Source organism: Marmota flaviventris, chromosome 14, assembly GCF_047511675.1.
Source record: "Marmota flaviventris isolate mMarFla1 chromosome 14, mMarFla1.hap1, whole genome shotgun sequence".
Lineage (NCBI taxonomy): Eukaryota > Metazoa > Chordata > Mammalia > Rodentia > Sciuridae > Marmota > Marmota flaviventris.
Window position 1 is genome coordinate 59,087,123 of NC_092511.1, and position 14,039 is coordinate 59,101,161.

Here is a 14,039-nt window from a genome sequence, read left to right on the forward strand (position 1 = left end):
GGGCATCTGGCTCAGGGGAGTGGTCTGGTCTTGGTGTTCCCCAAAGTGACTCAAGGCTCCATGGTTAGATCCCAGTGCTAATCAGGACAAGGCGACAGGCCTGCCCAAATGGCTTTGTACACAGTAAACTGATGGAGAGATTTCTGAGCCAGCTGTGGCCCCTGCTTCTGTTCCTTTCCTTGGCCCCAGACTCTCCCTAGCACAGTGGGAACTTTGAGAGACAGTGAGTATCTAAGCCTTTCCCCAGAGCTTGTGATCTGGCTTGGGACCTATATGCCTCTGGCACCAGCACTGTCTATAAATACGCAGCGGGTGGATGGATAGTGGGAGCCCAGAGATGCTAACCCGGGACCTCCAGACCTTGGCTCCACTAGATGCACCCCAGTAGCCAGCTCTCTGCTGATTTCTTCCTTGGAGAGTCCTTTAGAGTCTTTTCCTGTCAACCTGTAACCTGGAACAGCTCAGAATTCCCCCCTGGCTTATCCAGTCTTCTCTAGAGGGTCGGAAGAATTTCCCACAATCCTTTGGACTTTGACATTGGCGTCTAGCGATGCCGTAGAGAGGATGAGCTTCTGAGTGTCGTTGGAGGCCAACTGCTTTTAGCAGCTGAAGAGTGTCGTGACCCTGGTAGTGAAGGGGTGGGTGCAGACATAGGGGAGTTCAGGGCACTGTGGGTGATCAGAAGTGACTAAATTAACATGACACTAGAGAGATGACAGGGTTAAACTGATGTCACTAGTTAAACTGATGTTACTGAGTGCCAGGCATCTTGCCCAAGGCTGCAGGTACAACATTTGATTTAATTCTTACTGTTGGTTCTCAGTAGGAGGCAATCCCTCTAACCCCGGGGGTCATTTGGCAATGTCTGGAGACATTTGTGGTAGCCACAACTTAGTGGAGAGGCTCCATGCGTCCAGAAGGTGGAGGCCAGGTGTACTGCTGCACACCCCGGGGTACACAGGGAGGGCCCAGGACAGCAGGACTCAAGGCAAACTCCTGCATTTCCCACCTACGAGGTGGGCAGTTGTCACGATGATGATGGTGGGGTCTCAGGACTCCCAATTTCTTGGCTCGTGTCCTCCCTATGTTTCCCCACTAGCTTTGGGCTCTGGGGTCAGAATCTGCCATGACCAGTTTTGTGCCTCCAGGGTGGTGTAGTGGACGATAGGAGCGACGATTCTGTGTCCGTCTCTACCTTGAGCTTCGGTGTGAACAGACCCACCATCTCCTGCATCTTTGACTGTAAGTGATCCTTGGTGGGACCTACAGAGGTGATGTGCGTGTGCACCCTACACTTCTGTTTGCATGGGATTACGTGGGCAGGTGTGTATATCGGGGCTCTGGAGAACCGAGTCTATGTGCTCTCTGATCAGTGTCTTTAGGCATGTGTGCACATGTGTGTCTGTGCGTGTGCACATGTGTGTGTCTGTATGTGTGCACGTGTGTCTGTGTGTGTGCACGTGTGTCTGTGTGTGTGCATGTGTGTGTGCACGTGTGCATCCACTCAAGTGTGAGAGTGGGCATTCACACTGTGCCTTGTGAGTGCCTGCTACCTATTTGGCCTCTGCTCCTCCCTGTCCTCCTCTGTTCCTCCGGATTCCTGAAGCTCTAGTCTGGCCTCAGGATGCAGCAATCAGTTCTACCTTGGAGCTGTGATTCGTCCTCCTGGCTTGCGAGGCTCACTCTCGAGAAGTGGCCTATGTCCCTTCTGTCATTCAGTCCCTCTGTCTGCTGTCCTTTGAGGGCAGACTCCCCTCCCCTCTAGCCCCAGCAGTTAGACCCCGTCAACCGCTCACTCTGGCGTCTCTGTTTCTTCTTCGGTGAAGACGGGAATCGCTACCACCTACGCTGCTACATGTACCAGGCCCGGGACCTGCCAGCGATGGACAAGGACTCTTTTTCTGGTAGGTGGGAGAGAGGGAGGAGCGCCGGGGACCGTGGGCTGAGAGCTGAGATGGAGGAGTCAGGCCTGCAGGCAACAGGGGATGTGGCCCGAGGCATCCCTTGTGGGGGGTGGCTGCTGCATTTGCTGGATGCTCAGTCCCGTGGCCTCCTGGTTGTCAGGTGCAGCAGCCCTTCCTCCGGGATCTGCTTGACTCCTCTGCAGGGTTTGGCATGGCTGACCATCCCCTCCTTCCTGAAAGCCCCCCAGCCATGGCTTCCAGGCCACACCCTCTCCAGGGTCTCCAGCGGCGTCCTTCTTCTCCGCTTGCTTCATGGCGTGGGCTGAAGTTGCTCTAGTGGCCCATCCCGTCCAGACCCAATCCTTGAGGGGCCGCCGCTCCCAGGTCCAGGCTCCTCTGCATTTCCTGCCTTGGTCCTGGGGTTCAGAAACCCTCAGTCACACGGTTCTGTGGCTTCTGGCACTCAAATCTCTCAGATCTGTTCCCTTGTCTTCAGCATCACACTGTCACATTACGCTGGCCTTGCCCCTTCTTATTCAGGCCACTTGGAGGCCTCGTGGCTTGCCTGCCCTCAGCATACCTGGGCACATCGATCATCTGCTTTCAAAAACCCTGACAGACGGACCCCCACTCGCCAGCCTGCCCCTGTGGTCCTCACCGGTTTCATCTGGGGCTCGTTCCCCTCTCTTCACTAGCTCCAGTCCCATCGGCCTTTGTCTGTTTGCCAGTCTCTTCCAGGTGCCTGACTTTTGAATTTAGCATCCTCTCTGCCTAGAGTGCATTTCCTTCCTAATCTAAACCAGGTGAACTCCTAGTTGTCCTTCAAGACCCGCCGGGATGCCCTTCTCCAGGCTGAGACAATTTCTCCTTCCACAGCACTTGGCTTCCTCTCTGGTGCCTCTCTCAGGGCCCTTACCTGCTGCACAGATGAATTGGGGTCTTCCTGCTGCAACCTTCCCACTTTGACCATGACCCTCCTTGCCCTGCCCCCAGGAAAGGGCTTTGTCTTCCCCTGAGCCTGTAGCATTGGGCACCTAAGAATGACTACTTTCTGAGCACTCCCTATGCCCAGGTAGTACTCATAGATGCAACCTTGTGAGGGCTGTGCCAGGGGCAGGTCAATATCTGCAGCGATTTCTAACTCTGGGATACACATCCGGGCTCTGGCCATTGGAACTTACCTTGAGAAATAAGAAGGGGTCAAGTTTGCTGCCTTGCTTTCTCTCCTGGGGAGGTTGTGAAGGGGGAGGGTGCAGGCAGTGGGTTTGTGCAGGGTGAGTGGGCAGGTGGGGCTCAGGTGGAGGGCCTCTTGTCCCCTGTGCGCCTGGTTGGCCGAGGACCCTACAAGTCAGGAACTCCTCCAAGGGACCAGCGTGGGAAGCCAGTGCTCAGTCCAGGGACTGCAGGGCAGGGTCAGCCTGGCATTGGCCTGCGGAGACGTCACACTTTCCATCCTGGCCCCACCCCTCCCCCAGATAAACATCCCTTGAGCTTTGCGGGCACTGCCCAGGGCTTCCTCAGAGGCCACTGGCTTCTGAATGAAAGGCCCAATTGAGCAGCTGATGGAAGGGAAAACAGCAGCCAACGCGGGGAACCTATAAAACCCAGAGTGTTTATTTTCACTCCCAAACCCTAAACCAAAGCAATCTCTCCCCTGGAACTGACCCTGGGGCGGCTGGCGGCCCGAGGCTGTGCGCGGCCACCGGCTGGCATTTCTCTGAGGAAACTCATGTGTGAATCCGGAATGTCTGGGGCCAGGGGAGGGTCTAACTCTGTCTGTCGCTGGTAGCACCTTCCAGCTGCCTGCTGCTGTCTGGGGCAGAGGGCCCTCCCCGGGGCATGCTCCTGAGCCTGACCTGGGCCTTTCCTGTGCTCTGGTGCCCCCATGGACTCTCCTTGTCCCTCTGCGGTGGACTCTGGAGCTGTCCAGAGGCAGGGGCTGTATCTGTGCTTCCTCCCTGGCTGAGGAGTTGAGGGATATGCAGGAGTTGCCCAGAAAACACTTCTGGAACAATATCGGACTTGGCATAAAGAGGTTTTTTTTTAAAAACAATAATTTCTTTATTTTTTTTTATTTTTAAAATTTGTTCTAGTTAGTTTTATATGACAGTAGAATGCACTTGGACACATTGTACACGAATGTGGTGCAGAGTCACACCGTGTAATCATATGTGTTTCATGTGTGTAATCATGTGTGTATATAGGGTGATAATGGCCATCTCATTCCACCATCTAGAAGGGGCTTTTTGTGGTGATGTGACTGTCCAGGAAGCCTGGGGATTCCCCTTCAGGTAGGGCTTGAACACATAGCCAGCCTGGATCCTCTGCACCCTTGGAAAGTGCCTGTGGTGTGTGTGTGTGTGTGTGTGTGTGTGTGTGTGTGTCCTGTACAGCAGTTAGACCTACACATTGTAAGATGCTCTTAATTCCAGTGGCTTCTTTTGGATATGGGGGTGGGCCTGTTGGTGCCTGGCCAGCGTCTCTGGTATGTGCTGGCTTTGCCTTAAACTGAAAGCCGTGACTAGAGAAGACAGTGACATCTGTGTGGCACCCAGCTCTGCCTTGCCTGCCCTGGAATTCTGGAGAGGGTAGCGTGGTTTCCCTGAACACATGTAAGCCGGGTGGCTCTTCTTGGTAGACTGATATTTCTCAAAGGGTTCCCTGTGGGAAGCTTTCTGCTCCACCAAGTTGCTCCCCAGATGAGAACTTGGTTGGGTGGCAGAGCTGCCACCCAGATGCAGCACTGGCACGATGCTATCACATTCCAGGAGATGGCCCTTAGCTGGAGGAGCCCAGAAATATTTCTTTGAGGGTCTCATGGGGCTCGACGTGGCTTCCCAAGTCACATTGTTCATTAACCCATGGCTGGGGTGGGTGTCAGGGCAGAAGGTCCCGTGGCCCTCTTTGCTGGCCCCATGGCTCCTGGGAGGAAAAGGCTGTGCAGTTGGGTGGTCCTGAGAGATGTTCCTGCCAGGCTGGGCCACAGTGACATCTGATGAATGGCTGCTACACTGTGGCCCAGGGACCAGAGCTTCAGTTTTCCATACAGATGTGGACTCTGTCCTGAGTGGTGTGGGGGAATTCTTGCTTTGGGGCTTCCTGCGTCTGGATTCTGGTCACGTCCTCCGGCCCCCTCTCCCTTTAGGCAGGGCTTTTTGTTCGGGTTGGCTCCATTGGAGGCATTCTGCCCCAGAAGCATAAGGAGGTGTTTTCCCCAAATGCATCGGAGGCTTGTGAAATGCTCCACTGAAGAAAGCTTCCTGAGCAGGAAAGAGACGGGGAGGGAGCTCTCATGTTTGCAGGGCGCGGTGGCCTAGGAGGTGCTGCGGCTGCAGGGAAGGAGGCTGTCCAACCGTGTTGGGACCCTTGAGCTCCCAGAGGAGGGCAACATCCTGTCTACAGTATTCAGCCCACACTGCTCAGCAGGAGTCCAGGGCCATGGGTGATCTGCTCACCTTGGTCCTCCCCTCTGCCCCCCGCCATGGGTGCTCCCTACTCCCTTTCACCTCCACCAACAACTTCCTGTTTCCCAAGTGCCCATGCTCTTTGGTGTCTCTGCCTGCTGGGTGCCTTGACACCCTTGGCTGACCTTTATCCTGGTCTCTGTTGATTCCTTCCTGATTCTTGAGGCTCAGGTAGGAGACCACCTCCAGGAAGCCTGACTCAATGTCACCAGGCTACTCTGGGGACCCCTACGCCTTGCACCTGTGTGTTCCACTATTAAGTCACACACAACCTACGCTCTATCTCTTGTTTCATTGCTGTTTGATGATGCTAAGAGCTATAATTGGTCTCCTTCATCTTCCCATTCCTAGGTCAGTGATAACCTACCAACAACTCTATATAAAATGAATGATATATTATAAATAACACCAGAGCAAACATCTTTGTACAGATAGCGTTTGGCTAATTTGGGTCATTCCCAGTAATATGGAAAAGGGGGCCTGAATGGCTTTATGTTTTATGGGCATACTTCCCAATTACTTTTCTGAAGGTTGCTGAATTGCTTCCAGCGATAAAGAATACCTCATACTTCATCAACTATTTGCCAACACTGAGTGTTAGTTACAATTTTGAATCATTTTTCTTAAATTTTTGCTGTAGGGTAGTTTTAATTTGATTGCTGTGATCCACTCCATGGTCTCCTTCCAACGAGTATGACATGTAGGAGCACTGGAATTGGAATTGCAGGTCTTCCTGGGGGCAAATCTCCCTCTTTGGACAAAGAGTGTGACACTACCCATCCTGTTCTCCACATTGGTGGTCTGGGCTGGTTGGTGGAAAGGTCCCACAGGGGAGCTTAGGATGTTGAATGCAGAAGGTCCTCCTTTGGAGCAGCAGGGCTCAGTCTGAATGGCCAGATTCAGGGCACTGGATCCAGCCAAAGAATTGTCTGCCTGGAGTTTGACATGGTGGCTCATGCCTGTAATCCCAGAGGCTTGGGAGGCTGAGACAGAAGGATTGCAAGTGTGAGGCCAGCCTCAGCAACTTAGTGAGGCCCTAAGCAACTTAGAGAGACCCTGTCTCAAAATATTAAAAAAGGGCTGGGAATGTGGTTCAGTGGTTAAGTGCCCCTGGGTTGAATCCCTGGTACCGCCCCCCCCCCAAATAATCAACAAACCTGCCTGGGACTTGGTGAAATCCCTGGCTCTATTGTGGATGGGGATGCTGGTGGAATCCTGTGTGTGTGTGTGGCTGGAGTCTCTCCAGGGCAGCTGTGGTCCTCAGAGAGAACCCTTCCAAACATGCCCCCTGGCCCGGGGTGCACGGCCCTGGGGAGAGCCCGAGGCTGGGATGAAAGTGAGAACCCAGTCCTCCACCTTCCCTCCTCTTGGCTTCTCTGCAAGAGGATGTGTCTGTGAGTCCATCTGACCACCTTGCTGGAGCAACAGTGCCCCCCTCCTTGTTTCGCTTTTTGGGGGAGGAGCTGGGCCCTCTGGGGGAGAGGCCAGGCCCCAGCACACAGTGGCCCAGTGTCTGAGGCGGGGGGCCTCCAGGCCTGCTCTTTACAATGTCTTTGTTGTGTTTTTTCTCCCGTGGGCGGCTGGGGGCCCGTGTGTGGGTCTGGGTGAGTTTTGTTTGAAAGCACCCACCCCCCAGTGCTGAGCTCATTGCCTGGGCTGCTGGGGCTGCTGGAGGGAGCCGGCCTGCTGGGGGGGGCGGCGTGGGGGGTGCTGCCAACACCAATACGGCGTGCAAGGCCCGCCACAATGTGCAATTGTGATCTTTGTGTAAACGCGGTCGGTCTGGGGCCCGCATGCTTATAAAAATAAAGCGTTGGGAAGCACGGGGGGTGGGAACAAAAGGGGCTTTTTCGCCGGCCCTCTAATATGGTTTTATTTATGGGAACGCGCCCTCCTTCCCTTACTGGAACTGGGAGAGGTTCTCTGCCGAGCTTGGAGCTGATGGTATCACAGCCAGACGGTTTCATTAAATGCACAGACGCCGCCACTGCCGACGGGCCCTGCCAGGGGCAGGAGGGAGAGGACTCAGCCAGCCTTGCCAGGGCCAGTGCGTGGAAGGGGGAGCCCCGTGCCAGGGAGGCTCCCATCAGCAAGAGGTGGCATTTGCCCCCGCCTCTCCCCCTGCAGTTCCTTCTATTCCCAGAACCTTCTGCTCCTCTGCTACTCCATAGCAGGGCTCAACATCAATTTCCTGCAGGACACTCCCCATGACTGACCCTGCTGTGCTTCTGTGCAGGAGGTGACAGGCTGGCCCCAGGCTAGTGGTCAGCCTCCTGTGGCTAAACCCAGCATTGACCAGCCAATGGGTACCCATGGCTTCTGCCTGGTAACTTAGATGCCCCTCCCCCTTATGATGGGTTCTTTGAGCAACACCCACCATCTTAGGCCCTGCTCTCTGGGTCCCTTTATAGGAGTCCTGCTGCTCCTCACCCACCTTCCCACCTCTTCTACCGGCAGAGTCCCTCTCTCTGCTGTGTCCTATGCGGTGGCCTTGGCTTACCCCTTGGTCTCCTTGTGGTCCAGGAGCCCGTCATCTTATATCTTCTTGGTGGGGTTCACTGTCTCCTCATCCCAGCCTCAGGGTTGTTTGGACATTCTTGCACCCTTCTGAGCCCAGTGAGGCAGAGACCATTGCTTTTAAGGTCATTGAGGATCTCTTGGGGTCCCACAGGGTGTCAGTGCTGGGGCAGGCCTGTGGGCTCAGAGCAGGTAGGGCACTGCAAGGTGCCAAGGGCATAGGGCTTCCATGAGGGCACTGGGCCAAGTCCTCACAGACATTCAGTATCAGCTGCCAGCCTCCTGTGTCCCCACACTTTCCTGTCCAAGTGCCCTCAGCATTTGGCATTTGGAGACTTACAAAATGGTAACAAATTAGCCCTCAGCCCCAGGTTCCCATTCCGTTAGGACAAGTTGGAAGGGCCCCTTCTTCTAGGCCTTGTGCTCCTCTCTTGAGTAGCACATAGTCCCAAAGGACCTGTTCCCTTGTTGTTTTCCCAAGTGTGGCCTTAAGGCAGCATCAACATCACCTTGGAACTTGCTGGAAAGATCTGCAGTGTCATAGTGTGGGGTGGGACTCAGTAATCTCTGGGTACCTTCCAGGGGATTCTGTTGCCTGCTTGCATTGGAGAACCACTGTCCTAGAATCTGCTCCAGTGACACTAACTTGCCTTTGGGACTGGGCCGAGAGAATGGCTTGTGGCTAGGTCCCAGACTGGTGCGTCCAGCGCTGGCAGGCTGCAAAGGAGTTTGGGGATAGTAAGGAGCTCACACGACCCACTGCATACCAGCTCTTAGGTCCACGCCCAGTAAGCCAGGACCATATCTGCCTGGGGTCATTGCAGGAGCCTCGTAACTGGTCTCCTGAATCACCTCCCGCCTCCTCCAGTCTGATCTCCCCTGACCAGGAAAGGCCCCTGAGGAAAATGGGTTCCAGCGTGGATACATTGCTCTGGAGTGGCGGCCACAGCCCTGCTTCAGCTTTGCGGCCTGGGCGCCTCCTGAGAGGAGACTCTCACGGTCCCTGCCATGTCCTGTCTCTCTTCCCAATTTGGCCCATACAGATCCCTATGCGATCGTCTCCTTCCTGCACCAGAGTCAGAAGACAGTGGTCGTAAAGAACACCCTGAACCCCACCTGGGACCAGACCCTTATCTTCTACGAGATTGAGATCTTTGGTGAGCCGGCCAGCGTTGCTGAGCAGCCGCCCAGCATCGTGGTAGAGCTCTATGACCACGACACCTACGTGAGTGTGCCCAGCTCGCTCCCTTGCCCCCCACTGCCCACCTGCTGCAGGGCCCTGGGGAGAGCTGTGCTATGAGCTCTGGGTTTCCATCCAGCTGGGTGCTCCCCAGGGCTGGGGCTGGTGGCCTCTCCCCTGACCCCTCAGGCTGTGGAGTAATTAAAACTATTTAAGAGGAATTAAAAATGGATTGCTAGCACATGTGCTGTGCCCTGTGGCACAGTGAGGGGACAGATCTGGAAAGGGCACTTGGCTGTGGTCAGGAGCCTGGGTTTTTTCTGTCTCTACCTTATTTATGTGATTCCAAGAATAGCCTCTTTCCCCATCAAAAGCTGCTGATTCTTCAGACATTTATCAGAGACTTGCTTTACTGAGACGAGTGGTCCCTTATTTGAGGCTGAGACTCACCCAGAGAGTAGAGAATCCTCTATGTATGTGAGTGAGCATGTCCCAGAGTGCCATACAGCTCTGTGGCACAGGCAGGGGCCTCTGCACGGAGCTGTCCAACAGGACTTCCTGTGATGACGGAAGTGCTCTCTAGCTGTGCTGTCCAGAGTGGGAGCCACTAGCTGCATGTGGCTAGGGAGCACTTGAAATGTGGCTAGTACAAACCCAGAAACTTGAGTTTTAAATTTCATTGTGTTTTAAAGAATTAAAATGTGAATTTAAATAGCTGCAGGTGGCTAATGCTCCAGTATTGGAAAGGCAGCTCTGGAAGTTTCCAAGGAGGGAGGGATGGAGCCAGGCTGGAACATCAGGGAAGGCTGTGGGGAGGACAAAGGCCCTGAAGGAAATGGGGTCCCGGGGTTGGTGGGGGAGGCTGAGGGGCACTGCAGCATAGTGTGGGGGTGAGTGGGGGGCTGCGAGGGGAGGGGTGGGCAGGCTGGCAGGGGGAAGGGAGTGCGAGTTAGGAAACAGCGTGGGGGGTTGGTGATAGGGTCAGAGCAACATTTTAAGAAGTTGATGCTCCTGGAAGAGATGACCAGGGGTGTGGCACAGAGGCCTCACCTGGGTAGGGACAAGGAGAAGGATGGCGGGGGCAGGGTTTGGAAGATGTTTCCAGTAAAAGTTGCCACCACTTGGATGCCAGGGACCAGGGGAAGGGCTGTCTAGGGTCCCCACCAGATATGTGTGTGAGGGGTCAGCTGGCAGTGGACAACGTGGGCCTGGGCTGGGAGCCCTACCTGGGAACTCTGGGAGGAAGAGCGAGGGCCCTGGGGAATGAGCAGGTGGAGGGAGCCTAGTTGGGACTGTGTGGAGAAGGGTGCAGGTGGAGGGTGGGCCGGGAGGTGCCCAGGATGTGCCAGAGTTCTCTGTGGGCCTGTGCGCCCACACCCCGTCATGGTAACACTTTCTGGAAATATCTCTCAAATGCTGCTCTCTCCCCTCTCATCCCACTGCCACCCCCAACCCAGGCTGGGGCCCCTTTGCCCAAACCATCTGCCCTCTTCTTCTTAACGTGTTGCTCGGAGTCCTTTCCCTCCCTGTGGGCTAGCATCTAGCAAATGACTGCTGCCCGGAGCTCCTGCTCTCCTGCCTGCCTAGCCCTCCACCAGTCCCACCCCGTCTCTAGCTCTCAGCAGCTGAAGGGGCAACACCTGGCCCAGAGCAGCCTCAGGACCCCTTCCAGTGCTGTAGCTGCTGCAGTTAACGCTCAGTAATTGGTGCCAGACTGTCACCTGCTGGTGTGGGCATTTATATGGAGCCGGTGGCCATTCCAGGATGGCTCTTGGGGACAGCGAGGTCCCCTGCAGTGGTGTGGCTGCAGTTAGCGTGGCCTCCCAGTTTTTGCTCTGGGTCTGTCCCTGCTCTGGGCAAGGCACGAGGGCTTGGGAGGCCACACCACCATCTGGCGGAGACCCAGGTTCTGCCCACTGCCCTTGCTGGACTTGGCCAGGCCTGTGTGTGATGCACAGTCTCCGTGCGGTGGCTGACAAGGGGAGAGGCCAGCAGCACTAGGGGAAGTGGCCATGTGAGGGCAGGAGAGGGAGAGGCCGCTGAGGCCAGTGGGCCGGAGGAGGAGAGGATGCGTAGGCAGGGAAAGAGAGGTGTCAGGCGGCAGTGAGGGGGCCTTCTGTGCCAGAGGAGGGTTTGGACTCTGTCCTCTGGACAGCAGGGAGCTGAGGAAGGTACCTGAGCAAAGGGATTATCAGGTGAAAACATTATTTTGGGAACATAATTTGATGAGCATGGTCAGAGTTTTCCATTTTAAAGCTGGAGAAATTAAGGATGAAAGTGAACAGTCAGGACATATCAAAAGTCCCTGGGAATGTCACTCATATGGCTGTGGGCATTAGAGAAATGTGGGGAGACTGTCTCTCTGGTCTCTCATGGGCTCAGAGCTGGATTACATTAAAGCAGGAGCACTTAGTTCAGTATACAGAGGGTCTTCCCAACCATGGTGGGAATTTGAACCTAGCACAGTGTCCAGGGTTGCTCAGATCTCACCTGATCCTGGCGTCCCTCTCAGGAGGGCAGGGTTTTCCACTTGGCCTGAGGGGGCTTCCCTGACTCCCAGGACCCTCCCAGGAGGCAGGATTCAGGCCTACTGATTCTTGGAGGTCACTCTGAATCCTGAGCTGGGGGATACTGACCCTTCTTCTTCCACACCTGGTCTAGGGTGCAGATGAGTTCATGGGTCGCTGCATATGTCAACCAAGCCTGGAAAGGATGCCCCGGCTGGCCTGGTTCCCACTGATGAGGGGCAGCCAGCCAGCGGGGGAGCTGCTGGCATCTTTTGAGCTCATCCAGAGAGAGAAGGTGAGGCTGGGCCGCATCCAGACCCAGGAAGGCCCAGGAGGGGTACCTGGTGGGGTGGGGAGGGCAGGGCTGCCAGGATCCCCCCACCTGCTGCCAGTGCCCAGTGGGATTCTGGGCAATCTCTTCTGAAAATCAGGCCTCCTAGTGAGACCCATTTTGCCCATCTTTTCTGAGCTCCAAATCAGGACTCCATCAATCACTGGGGTAGAATGTTGGGAGTCTGTAATGTCTGAGTCCTCTCATCCCTGGATTTATTCTGCGCTGGGTCATATCCTGATGTGGCCTCTGGGAGGAGGGCCTCTGTGGTCTGGTGGTGGGGTCTTAACTGCTGTGATGGGACAGGCAAGGGCAGGATCCTTGTTCCAGTGCTGGCCCCGCCATGGCCTAGTTGTGTGGCCCTGGGTGGCTGTGTGGCCACTGTGAACCAAGAGGCTTGGGTTCCTGCTCTGCCTTCAGACTTATTCTTGGCATCATGTGAACCCCAACGTGTAAATTGAAAGGAGGGCTGCTCTGGGTGACGTGTCTGGAGGGGACACTTAGCTTCCCCTGCACCCCTCCCTCTCCCAGGAAACGGGGTCTGCAGCCTCCTGGCCTGTCTGAATCCTGACACATTCCATGGTGGTCATTTTCATGTTTTGCCGGGCTGGGGCAGAAAGGAGGGGGCTGAGGTCTTGGGTGACAAGCGCATAATCGATGCCCTCTTTTTCTTCACCCTAGCCGGCCATCTACCATATTCCTGGCTTTGAGGTAAGCCTTGTTCTTATCTTTCCTTCTTTAAGCTAAGCTCCACCCTCCCTGTGTCTTAACCCCCTTCTGGCTCTAGGGAGGGTGGTCAGCCGCTCTGACACTGCCTTGCCTGGAGTCCCAGGGAAAGCTCCTTAAGCAGGGGAGGGCTTGGGTGGGCCCCAGGGCAGGGTGGGCGGGGCTGGGGCACTCCAGGTCTCTGCACCCAGCCTCCACCTCGCCAGCCCTTATTCCTTGAGAGATCTGAGAATCGGAGACTCCCACCTTGCAGAGGCCTCATGATCATCCAGCTGTGGTTGCTGGCTGGGCTGTGCTTTGGAGTCACCTGGGGCTTTAAAGCTTATCAGTGCTCCTGTCCCACTCCAGACCAAGTGAGAACACAACCTGTGGTGTGCGGCCCTGGCCTTGGTGCCTTCCAGGAGTGCCCAGGGACTTTTAATGTGCACCTGGGGCCACTAACTTAACCCCATTGCCGCAGTCTGGCTGGGCACAAAATCACGAGCCACTCAAACAGGAACAAACTTTATTTTTGAAACTCCCGCCAATGCCCTGTATGTTCCCGGGAAATATGCCGACCCATACACGCGGCGTTCTCCCGGTCCACACTACCCCAACAGGAAATCCCTCCCCCGGAATTCCCTCCTACCGCACTTTCCCAACCAATGGGAACTCTTTGGGAGTCCTGCTAGAGCTCCAAAGTAGCAGGCCAAGGTGGACAGCAGGGGTCTAATATCCATTTGAATGCAGATCTTAATATAAACATATCATCTCAATGGCTTGCTGGCATCACCTTTCAACCAAAAATGCCATGCATCATACTACTTGGCTATGGCTCTTAGCACCCCATGATTCAGAAAGTGAGGGCCCGATATAGCCTCTGCGTCACCTAGGGTCCTCCTCATGCCAGCTTCGAGGCGTGGCCCAGCAACCTCTGCTTTCCCAGCCCTGCAGGAGCTTCTGATGCACGTAAAGTTTCAGAAGCCCTGATTTAGACTGGATTTTCCAACTTTTTCCTTCTCATGGGACACTGTTTTCTCCCAGCAATGGCAGCTTCAGCCCCTTGTCCCTGCCCTCCTTCCCTGTCCTGGGGGCCATGGGAGAAAACACAGATACCAGGCTTATTCAGTTCCTTATGCTGTTCCAGACCAGGCTCAGGTGCAGCTGTGCGGGCTCCTTTCGGACACCTCATTTGCCCCTGTGAGGCGTCCACCCGAGGTTTAGACAGTCTTTACCGCACGAGGCCGCCTCTGCCACCCCAGCCCTCCGCTTCTCCCCCGACTCTTGCTAGTTTCCCTTTCTGTCCTCTCCCAGCTCGACTCTCAGTTCTGCCAGCCCTGGAGACTCAAGGTTGTCCCCCTTGGTCCCCCAGGTCCACTTGCCCTGCAGGAGCAATAACTCCAAGGCCCAGGCCCGACTTCCTCCCGGGGT

General features: G+C 55.4%; 1 protein-coding gene across 16 annotated transcripts in view; it reads left to right on the top strand.

Moving 5' to 3' along the window:
- The window catches only part of Dysf (dysferlin), a 208,130-nt gene that overhangs the window by 120,018 nt on the left and 74,073 nt on the right, over positions 1 to 14,039 (top strand). For all 16 annotated transcript variants that reach the window (XM_071601695.1, XM_071601700.1, XM_071601698.1 and 13 more), the window contains 5 exons: positions 1,149 to 1,242; positions 1,827 to 1,904; positions 8,929 to 9,110; positions 11,727 to 11,867; positions 12,585 to 12,614. In XM_071601695.1, the coding sequence (XP_071457796.1) occupies positions 1,149 to 1,242; positions 1,827 to 1,904; positions 8,929 to 9,110; positions 11,727 to 11,867; positions 12,585 to 12,614 (525 nt within the window). The remainder of the gene's footprint in view (positions 1 to 1,148; positions 1,243 to 1,826; positions 1,905 to 8,928; positions 9,111 to 11,726; positions 11,868 to 12,584; positions 12,615 to 14,039) is intronic.